This window comes from Mus caroli, chromosome 7 (assembly GCF_900094665.2).
Source record: "Mus caroli chromosome 7, CAROLI_EIJ_v1.1, whole genome shotgun sequence".
In the NCBI taxonomy this organism is placed as follows: Eukaryota; Metazoa; Chordata; class Mammalia; order Rodentia; family Muridae; genus Mus; species Mus caroli.
In genome coordinates this window covers 115,581,532-115,592,715 of record NC_034576.1, presented here as the reverse complement: position 1 = coordinate 115,592,715, position 11,184 = coordinate 115,581,532, and the positions used below count along the sequence as shown (strand labels likewise).

Sequence of the window (11,184 nt, the reverse complement as noted above, 5' to 3'; positions counted from 1 at the left end):
TAGCAGTGTTCTCCTGTATTTCTCTAAGTGAGTTATTAAAGTCCTTCTTGATGTCCTCTACCATCATCATGAGATATGCTTTTAAATCGGGGTCTAGCTTTTCGGTTGTGTTGGGGTGCCCAGGACTAGGTGGGGTGGGAGTGCTGGGTTCTGATGATGGTAAGTGGTCTTGATTTCTGTTAGTAGGATTCTTACGTTTGCCTTTCGCCATCTGGTAATCTCTGAAGCTAGCTGTTACAGTTGTCTCTGGTTAGAGCTTGTTTCTCAGATGACTTTGTTAGCCTCTATCAGCAGACCTGGAAGGCTAGCTCTCTCCTTAGTTTCAGTGGTCAGAGTATTCTCTGCAGGCAAGCTCTCTTCTTGCAGGGAAGGTGCCCAGATATTTGGTGTTCGAACCTGCCTCCTGGCAGAATTTGTGTTCCACTCACCAGAGGTCTTAGGATCCCGTGGGGAATCCTGTGTGGGTCCCTGCGGGTGTCCAGAGACTCTGCGGGCAAGGCACCCCGGTGCTGGAGTGGACTGGAAGGGACTTGTGCCCCAGCTCAGGCCAGGTTGTCTGCTTCCCTAGTTAATGCAACCTCGGGTCCTGCGTGATTGGATTGGAGCAGACGCTGTGTTCCACTCACCAGAGGTCTTAGGATCCCGTGGGGAATCCTGTGTGGGTCCTTGCGGGTATCCAGAGACTCCGTTGGCAAGGCACCCTGGTGCTGGAGTGGACCGGAAGGGCAAAAATCTCATTTTTTAATTTTTTGATTTTTTTTTTTTTAATCTTTAAGTTTCCCTAAGACGTGATAAAGGCAAGGGTCTGGTTCCGGACTTTGTGATATCAGAATCTAAGCATGTCTGAAATCCTATATTAAGTGTTTTGTTTTGTTTTGTTTTGTTTTTTTCCTTAAATGGAAACAGTATTTAACAATATTTGTCCAGACACATTACAGTTTTAAATAAATTAATCTTGACTTTGGCTAGACAGTCCTTATGCTCCTGTGCATTTATTTCAATAACTGCTTCTAGATTCTGAAGCATTTCTTTCTTTTAACTGATTTGTAGACCCTCAGCTTTCCCATCAAGTCTGTAAGTTTTTTCCTCTTGGAAAAGTAAGAAGCTGAGCATTGCCAAGGACCAGCCTCATCTTGGAAAGGGTTTTCTGAGAGAAGGGCTGTTTGAGAGTGACTCAAAGTCAAATGATGGGGTGCAAGCTGACAGCCTTGTAGTCTGCTTGAGATGGCTCCCTACAAAGCTCTCCTGGCTCTGTAGTCTGCTCGAGATAGCTTTTTGCTTGAGATAGCCTTTTGCTTGAGATAGCTCGAGACAACTCTCTCTCTCTCTCTCTCTCTCTCTCTCTCTCTCTCTCTCTCTCTCTCTGCTAGAAACCATTCTCTCATGCTAGAAAAAAATCTAAACGCTCTCTCAATTAGCTCGTGAGTTTTCTGACCAAAATCAAAAAAGCTACTAGAAAAAGTTCTTGAATTTTTTAGAAACAATTCTAAAAGAGCTGTGTTCACTCTCCATAGATTTCCTAACCAAAATAAGAAATCCTGTTAGAAAACATTGTAAACAAGCTGTGTTTGCTCTCCCAGAGAGCTACAAATAGATAGCTCAGCTCTTGCTAGAAAAAAAAAAATTAAAACAAATTGCCATCACTAGCTTATCTCATGCCTACTAAAATTCCAGTCTTCTATTTACATATCAATTTGGTCATTTACTCCAGGCTCCTTCTGACCACTCCATGAATCAGCAATCAATGACCATAGCCCCTAGATTCTTAGAAGACAGCAAGTACACTTTTTTAGCTTGGCAAATGAATTCAGAGATCTGCTTTTCCTTTGTAAGCACAAACAATAAACTGGGTGGGAATCTCATCTTGAGATTACCATTCTGTCCCAGGCTGACCTTGAACTCAGAAATCTTTGTATCTTTCTGACAAACTGGCTCATAGTGCCTTTTGTTTTTCTAGGTCCACAAAAGCCCTTATATAATTAATATTGCATCCTTATATTTTGCATAGTTGAGAAATTATATATTTTTGTACTCATGTTTTCAGAATTCTTTCCCAATACTAGGGTGTTGAGGTGGGAGTGTGTGGGTGGAGGAGTGCTGGGCTGTGGGTGTAGGGGAAGAGGGGGGAGGGAGAGAGCCCCTGTCCGGGCAGAGTTCCTGTGCTCTGGGGAGGTGGACACGGAAGACTGTGCATGCTTTCCACACCGCCCCGGGTGGGCATCTGACCCCACACAGCAGGGAGGTGGACAAGGGGCAGCCCTCTGTACCAGGTTCTCAGTCTCTGGCATTCCATGCTGGATACGGCAGAGGAGCTGAGAACAGAATAGGGGCCCCGCGGCAACACTCTCTGCCCCTGAGATACCGGAAGAGGGCACAGGAAGAGGTTCCCACGCAGGTGAGTGTCCTAAGTCCGGTCCGTGACTGGAGCACAGGAAGGCCTTCAGATGGGAAGTTAGAAGCAGCTTGTTAGAAGAAAGCCTATCCCATTGTCCAAGTACAGTGGGCCTTGATGAACAGAGACAGTCTATGGTTTTAGAGCTTTATTGTAGAAAGGCAGGGGGGGGAGAGAAAAGGGGGAGGGGGGGAAGAGAGGAGAGAGAGAGAAAAGAGGTAAAATCTTAGAGAGAGGGCTTAGAGAGTAAGGAAAGTAAAAGCTTAAGAGAGTAAGAAAGAGAAAGTAAAAGGTGGGGCCAAGCAGCCCCTCTTATAGTGGGCTTGTTATTTTGCTGTTGCTAGGTAACTGGGAGGAGTCTAGCCTGAAGGTCAGAAGCTTGGGACATTGTGTACATGACTGCTAGCCACAAGCCTCTCCTGTGGGGGCTGTGGGGGCAATAACTTCTACAGGAGCCAGGGGTCTAGGAGACATGAGGGAACGCCTTCTGTCCCGTGTAGGTGAAAATTATCACCACCAGGTTTCACCGGGGTTCACGACCTCAACTCGACAGGAGACCAGCCTGTCTGTGCATAGCCCGTTGCCCCACAGGGGAGCATCCTCATAGAAGCATGGGAGATGGAATAGGGGGTTTTCAGAGGGGAAACCGGGAAGGGGGTAATATTTGAAATATAAATAACAGTGTTAATAGCTATACTGAAGATCATATTTACCATTTTTTGCTAAGGACCTAGACACCCTCTCCTCCCAGATGCATGCTGTCTCTGATTATCATGGAGTTATTGACCTTGGTATAGAGAACATTCCCCAAAGGAGGAACATAAAGTTAAATATATTTAAATATAAATAATATATGTGAGAACTCTGAGTAGTTGGGAGTCAGAGTGAACAAAGGTAATTACCATTTAGTGTTGCTGATACTGTAATAAAATGAGTGTTTTGGAGAATAAGCAGCAAAGGATTAACTCTGTGTGGACTCCTAATGTTTTGCCATTAGGAGTGAAAAAAATACTGGAATCACAGAAGTTCCAGAGGGAATCCAATTCTAGAACAATTGTGTAAAAATACAAAGCATATTCAGGAATAAGTTAAGTTTGTTTTAATCAATCATTTTGAGAGCTTTATGGGTTTTTTAATTGAATATTTTATGTATTTACATTTCAAATGTTACCCCCTTTCCCGGTTTCTCCTCTGCAAGCCCCCATCCTTTTCCCCTTCCCCCTGCTTCTATGAGGGTATGCCCCCCCCCCCACTCCTGCCTAACTGCCCTAACATTCTCCTTCACTGAGGCATCAAACCTTCACAGGACCAAGGGCCTCCCCTCCCATTGATGCCTGCTGAAGCCATGGGTCCCTCCATGTGTACTCTTTGGTTGGGGTTTAGTCCCTGGGAGCCCTGGGGGTTCTGTTTGGTTGATACTGTTCTTCCTATTGGGTTGCAAACCCTTCTATCTCCTTCATTCCACTAACTCCTCCATTGAGGTCCCCGTGGTCAGTCCGATGGTGAGCATCACATCTGTATTGATCAGGCTCCTGTCAGCAAGCACTTTCTGACATCAGCAATAGTGTCTGAGTTTGGTGTCTGCATATGGGATGGATCCCCAGGTAGGGCAGTCTCTGGAGCAATTCTGGGCTAAAATTTTGGAGATGAGTGGGTGGCCCCATCCCTCAACTGGGGCTGTGCCTAACCTCAGGATATGGTCTCTCTACAGGTTCTCCTTCCCCTTTGTTGGGTATTTCAGCTAATGTCATCATCCCTGTTGGGTCTTGGGAGCCTTTTGCTTTTCTGACATCTGGGACTTTATAGTATGAGAAGAAATATATAGCATAAAGGTAGTTGAGATTGAGTCATTTGAAACCAGGTTCTAAAACAGTCTAATATAACTAAGGCATACACATCCTTCTCCTTGAAGCATAAAAAAATTATTAGCAGTTTTAAAGCAAGCATGCATTGTGATTCCGTTTGTATAGAAGTGATTCTGTTTGGATGATGGGAATATAGTCACATAGGAAGCTGAATCTTCTAAAAAGTCTAGGAAGGAAAGAGAACAAGGGAATCCAAAGAACCCTTCAGACCTTCAGGGCTGCACCTTCTAATGGTTGGGGACTGGAAGTGTAAGAGAAAGAAGGCCTGTGTCTTTGTTGACCAAAACCCCTCCAGGCTTCCTCACACATAGACTACACACGCCCTTAGACAGTACTAACTGATCATCTTTTTGGTTCTCTTTCTGATAACCTTTTTATGATACAGACCAAATCCAACTTGTTGCCTTTTTTTTTTTTTAATAGCTTTATTGGAGTCATTTCTTTGTTCTCTGTGGCTGATTTCACTTCACAGTGGTAAAGTTAGGTAGGCTCAGTAGAAACTGTATCATTTACAAGATGATGTACTGTATGTAGCCTGTGACAGAAAAGTTTACTTATCTCTAGTTTGTTCTTGCTGATAGAAAGGAGGGGAAAGACGTGTATATAGTATTTTCCTAGGACTTTATGTGTTTGGAGAAGTCTCTTTACTAATAAATAATTGATAGCTTTCTGAATCTTTGGGTTATTTTTACTAGTTGTTACTTTTAGTGACTGTGATTCAAAAAAAATTATAATTAAGTAAAGCTCTTTGTAGATACAAATTTAATTCACTGTCGAAAGTCATAATAAAATGGTGTAAGAGATTAAAATATTGCCCTTGCTAAGCTAGCTGCAGAATTTAAGCACCTGCTAGAGAGCTGATTATTCTTTGTTATTTAACAAAATTTCTAAAGCAATATAAAGATAAGGCTGGAGTTTAAGGAAGCTAGAAGGCTAATGGAGCCAGAAATTTCGGCTCTTTCTGCTCAGTCATCCCGTGAGGAGAGTGAGTGCTGCTGGTGCTTGGATAAAGCCTAGACCCACTGCAGATTACACACCAGTGACTGGAGAGCCACCCTCCATGGTCCCACTTAAAAGTGTTTTGTGGGGGTTGAGTACTAAGTAATTGAAAAGCTCTCAACAGCTAACTTGAATGAGAAGTCGTAAGTGTCCCCTTTTAAAATTCCTTTCTTTCCTCCAGGCTATCCTACCTACAAAGAAAAAGTAAAGAAAAGGCCAGGGGGCCGTCCAGAAGTCATTTACAATTATGTCCAAAGACCCTTCATTCGAATGTCCTGGGAGAAGGAGGAAGGAAAGAGTCGGCATGTAGACTTTCAGTGTGTAAAGAGTAAATCCATTACCAACCTGGCAGCAGCTGCTGCAGACATTCCCCAGGACCAGCTGGTAGTCATGCACCCTACTCCACAGGTGGACGAGTTGGATATCCTTCCCAGCCACCCTGCCTCGGGCAATAATGACCTCGATCCTGATGCACAGAATCCAATGCTGTGATGCTGATGTTCCTGAAACCATAGCATGCTACTCTTCACAGTGACGTCGTACTCCTCATTCTGCACTGCGAGGCCACTTTTCTTCATTGTGAGATGCACATGTTTAGGATACTGCAGTGTAGGCTTTTTTAAAGACCAAAGGTAGCTGAATGGTTTTTTAATGAGTACAACTTTAGCATCCTCGTTCCAGTTCTATAAATGTATTTGTTTACCAGTAGGTTTGTGAAATTGGTTCTTTGTATAGGGACAGTCCTTTTTCACATATCTAGGTCTTCTCAGAAGTGGTGGGAATTTGGCAGCTGGGGTACTTTAAGTGTAGATTGATATTTATCTTGCCTCAGGTAAGATGAATATTACAGAGTTGCACTTTATAGATGGTGGTTAAATGGAGCTGTTGAAGCCATTTTAGAGCTGTGATGCACAGTATAACATAAGTGCTTCTATCAGAGTTTTCCTCAGTACAGTATGTATAGTTGGCCCACAACAAGCAAAAACATATTTATCTTGGGTTTATTTAAACTATTAGGATAAAATTTGATGCTTATAGTGTTGGTTCACTCATCTCCAGAGCCCTGCAGCCCTTTTAGAGTGAGTCACATGCAGGGAGGGTGAACGTCAAGAGGTGGTTTACTGTCCAGTCTGCCTTATCCTTAATCTGTTCATATATTTATTTACTAATGCTTTTTTCTTAAGAGTTATGGGATAGGAAAACGAACTGTTTGCTCTTCATTTACTAAATGATTGTAAACTCGAGTTTTTCATCAAAATAAAATTTCATTGTTTTAATGTTTCTGACCAACTTTATGAACACCTTGGCTAGATTCTGTGTCATATATGTTATGTATAACTAGAAATCAAATGATAGTTTTAAAAGCGCTTTGGTATATTTGCAAGAGGCACTTAGATTTCCTATAAGTTCAGGAAAAATACTATAAATCCAAAGCAGTTGATCAAGATTTTCAGGATATGAAAATGGAATGACGCCTGTATTTAGGAACCCTAACTTTCAGGACTAGTTTCTAATTAATTCAATATTCTTTCCATCAAATACTCTAATATTTCATGGTTTACAACAAAGATTCATATTTTAAGTGCTCTGGGTCTTAGATCACTTAACTCTTTGTAGCCATACAAATAGTCCAGGACTGTCCTCTGAGCCACAGAATTGCCATCTTGGAGTGCTCAGCTGTGCCTGTTTGCAAAAGAACACCCGATAGGCTTTTTGACTGTTTATATTCTCCCAAGGAGATGTGGAGAAAATCATAAGACCCTCCTCACCTGCGTGTCCAGCTGTTCCACCTCCAGTTCTATACAACTCTGCCTTTAATTGGGCATGGCCTTGGAGGGAATAAGAACATATATGGCTGGGGAAGATGAGGAAAAGGTTAAGGCTCCATCTGGATGCCTATGGGAAACCCATTTTCTCAGCTGGGTAAAGGCTTTCTAGTGTGGCCTTTGAGTAGGAGCACCCCTGTAGGGAACCTCTCACCTGTGTCTGTATGGAAGCCCAGTAAATCAACCCATTGGTTTCCAGCGTGAACTTTAGTTTGGTGGACCATAGAAAGAGAGCAGATGTCGTTGCTTACGTCTACCCCTGGGAAAGAACTTGAGCACACCATGTAACTGCAGGTCTAGAGAAGCCAGCTTGTAATCTTGAAATCTAAGCACTGGAAATTGGAGTTGATATCTTTGTTTTCATATAAGTTGAGGTGGCTACAGTTTGGAAGTGAGCTATTTTTATAATATGTCTAAGCTGGTAGCATGGAAGAAGTCATTATAAGAGCAAAAGGACATTGTAAACATAACAGCAGGAACGTGTTTAGACCACTGTTGAAGTGGATGAACCAGCCCTGTAGCATATGAAGATTTTCTCCCTAATTATCAATTGGGAACAGTACTTATAGAACAAGGGAAACATTTATTAAAAATATTTAACTGTCTAATACATTATACTTTAACCCATATTTATAGTAAAGGATTCTTACAAGGAAGAATAAACAGCTTTATGATACAATTAGTATAAGAAATATCCACATGGGGGACTTCTTTGTAGTGTAAAAACACCATACATCTGAAATGACCATTTTGCATATAAAAGCTACCAATGATGCTTCTGTGCACAATGATTAAAAAATTCAACACAAACAAAATCCAAAATATACAATTAATGCAAGCTATCCACAGCTAGCCCAAACTCAATGATGAGGAAACACTGGAGCAGGTTTAGTTCCACTTTGTCTGAAGTTACACATGGTAGATTGACTTGTATCAATGGCTCTGAGATGGCTTTTATGGAGTCAGTACATAAAAGCTGTTCTCTCCCTATCCAGTAAGCTTCACAGACTGTAAAACTTCACCATTAATGCACTTTGATACTGTAGCTGTTGCCAAAGCAAAATGTAGTGTCTACAGCGGCCATGGCAAGTCACTAAAGTCAACGGGGCCACCCAGCCCCGCATCTGCTTCCAAGAGGCTCATGATGACAGCCATTGCTGCCTCATCATTACTGGGACTGCTTGATCCTTGGTCGTTATCTATCATATCGATGCCTATGTGGGGGTTCTCACCTGTGGAAGGAAGAAAGGACTGTCAGTGAAGAATAACAAAGCACACTTATATTTGGAAAGCAACTTCTCAACACACCAATAAGGAAGTTTATTTAACAAGAGCAAGGGGTTATTTGGGGGATTGATTCCATTGCCATAACTTTTCATTGTTACTACCCTTTCAGAAAGAACATCTAAAAATTAAGGTCAAAAATCCTTAAAATGCAATAATAATTTGAGTTGAACCCATTTTAGTATTTTGGTAACGAGTTAGTCAAGAGTTGGTTCTAGAAACAATGGCAACTAGGAAAGCAGATTGAGAAGGGGCTGGGTGCGCTGGAGTCACTGGGGAACTCAGTGCCTCTGCAGCTGCATGGGCTCTGCCTCGGAAAAGCTGCACTATGTGGGAGAAAACCTGTGCCTGGGCGGCTCTAGCTGCACATGGGTCACTGGAGTATATAAACAGTTCACACATCCACTTCATTATCCACTGCTTCAAAACTAGCTTGTTTTATGCAATCAGTTCTTAAACCCTCTTTGTAGAAGATATTTTGCAAACTATTCACTCATGGAGGTGAATGATAACACACTTACCAAGAATAGAAGAACTATCAGAATAGGGATACCCTGGGGTCTCCTGAGCCTGCCCTGGTAATAGTCCAGTGGAAGGAATGTCTGGAGTCCCTCCATTTAGAATCTGCAAATAAAAGGGGACAAAGTAAAGTTTCCCACTCAAATAGAAATTTTAATTACTATCATATGCTCTGTAACTTAAGAAGAGGAAAGATGTTAGGTGGGGGGATTTCAAATGGGTTCAATTTCCTATTTTTCCCCCTATCAAGCAAGGGCCTGTTAGAACAGTCATAATGAGGGGGAACAGCCTCCTCTATAAACTGCTTTCTCTATATAGTATATTTTCTCTACACAGTACATGAAGATATCAAAAGCTGGGTAAATCAGCTAGCTAGGATCACAGCACCCATGTATTTATTTAAAGCCAAGGCTTAAACATCACTGATCCCAGGTTGCCCTGTAAGGCAGTGAGTGACACATGCCAACAGATAAGTAATTGAGGTCAGTAACAATTTGTGAAGAGAAACAACTAGGACAAGAAAACACTTAAGTACTCAGAAATCCACCTGCCTCTGCCTCCCAAGTGCTGGGATTAAAGGCATGTGCCACCACTATACAGACAAACTGTCTTGAAAAAAGGAAAAAAAAAAAAAAAGCACTTAAGTAAATCTTTGATCATCAGGTATACCAGAGGCACTAAATTAAGTAACCTGATTTTCTCTTCCTAAGATGTGATCATTGCTATCATTCCTCTATAGGAGAAGTTGAACTGTCTTAAAGTCCATTCCCACCCCCACCAGCAACACTCTGACCTGCCCTGGGCTAAGCTTCAGAAACAGCCTTGGAGAGGTATTTAGACAGAGTAAGGAAACAATGGCTGCTGGGTTTCAGAAACACCAGTTTCAGACCTTGCCAGCAGATGGCACTGCAACTTGGTTCTTTACAGTTCAGTTGTGCAATATGGGGATCCCTGTACATTCGTAAAAATGACTTAAGTCACTCTCCCAGCCCCCGAAATGTTTTAGGTAGGGTTCATTCATATAAATAAGATGATTTTTGAAACATAAACTATTAGCTTGAATAAAAGTATTTTAATGAAAAAGAAAACATTACAAAAAAACCTTTAGAAGTGTGTTAATGTTTTATAACTTGCAAATATAATGCCTGGCTTAGGAGAGTTCAGCTAGATTCTTACACCTGTTCCATTCAGTCTGTGTAAATGTAATTTGACATGTATAAGAAAATTTTAGCCCCCGACACACACGTGGTTATATGAGGTCTTGCCTTTTTGACAATTCTAACATTCTTTAATGATGCCTCAGCATGTAAGTATATGTCTCATAAGTGTTCACTCGAGTGTGGAATTCCGGTGAGTGCCAAATGTTAAAAATCCATGGGTATATCTTGGCATTCAGAAAGGATATTTCTTTGATGATTTTGAAATAGTCTACACTGATCACTTAGAGAGTATTAGTTCACTTAGAATGTATTGATCTTGGGTAACTTTGAAATATCCTGTACTGACATTTACACACTTTTTCAACCTGTGGCATTATCCCTTAGGGGTCAAATCACCCTTTCACAGGGGTTGCAAAACTAAATATTTACAACCTGTATCGGCAAAATTATAGTTATGAAGTAGTAACAAAAATAGCATGATGGTTGGGGGCGGGGCACCACAATATGAGGGTCATAGCATTAGGAAGGATGAGAACCACTGACTTAGAGGGTGTTTGTTGGTCAGCACATCTTTTAAGTTAACGTGAAACTTTTGTCATCGTGCCATTGTGTAAATCTGAGGAAGCGACTGAGCTCCAAGTAGCAGGTACAAGTTTTCTGAAAATCCCAGGCTTGACTGAAAGCCCAGATTTGACCCCTGCCAGTTGTTTTCCTTGAAGTTGCAAATATACAGGAAGGAGCAGCCAGTTCGGCTTGTGACAGAACCGCACAGGTGCGCTTCTTGAAGCAACGATAGTGAGTGGCAGGTATGCAGTAAAGCTCCATAATTTTTCATTTTAATAGTCTTTTCATTTCAGTGTTTATATGAGTGCTTTGCTTATATATAAATACATGTTAAGTATATCACATGTGCAGTGCCCATGGAGGCCAAAAGTGGGTGTCAGCTCCCCTGGAACTGGAGTCAGAGACTCCAGTGTGAGCAGCTATGTAGGTATTAGAAATCGAACCTGGGTCCTCTGCAAGAGCAGCTAATGCTTTTTTTTTTTTTTGGCTTTTTGAGACAGGGTTTCTCTGTATAGCCCGGGCTGTCCTGGAACTCACTTTGTAGACCAGGCTGGCCTCGAACTCAGAAATCCGCC

At 41.8% G+C, this 11,184-nt stretch overlaps 2 protein-coding genes across 16 annotated transcripts in view; one reads left to right on the top strand and one right to left on the bottom strand.

The window, feature by feature from the left end:
• Btbd10 (BTB domain containing 10) overlaps positions 1-6,546 on the top strand; it is a 55,695-nt gene extending 49,149 nt beyond the window's left edge. For all 10 annotated transcript variants that reach the window (XM_021166516.2, XM_029479655.1, XM_021166515.2 and 7 more), the window contains one exon: positions 5,438-6,546. In XM_021166516.2, coding sequence (XP_021022175.1) covers positions 5,438-5,748 — 311 coding nt within the window. In that variant the 3' untranslated portion in view covers positions 5,749-6,546. The remainder of the gene's footprint in view (positions 1-5,437) is intronic.
• Positions 6,547-7,645: 1,099 nt separating this feature from the next.
• Arntl (aryl hydrocarbon receptor nuclear translocator like) overlaps positions 7,646-11,184 on the bottom strand; it is a 102,623-nt gene continuing 99,084 nt past the window's right edge. For all 6 annotated transcript variants that reach the window (XM_021166154.1, XM_021166155.2, XM_029479645.1 and 3 more), the window contains 2 exons: positions 8,888-8,990; positions 7,646-8,314 (listed from right to left, as the gene is read on the bottom strand). In XM_021166154.1, coding sequence (XP_021021813.1) covers positions 8,154-8,314; positions 8,888-8,990 — 264 coding nt within the window. In that variant the 3' untranslated portion in view covers positions 7,646-8,153. The remainder of the gene's footprint in view (positions 8,315-8,887; positions 8,991-11,184) is intronic.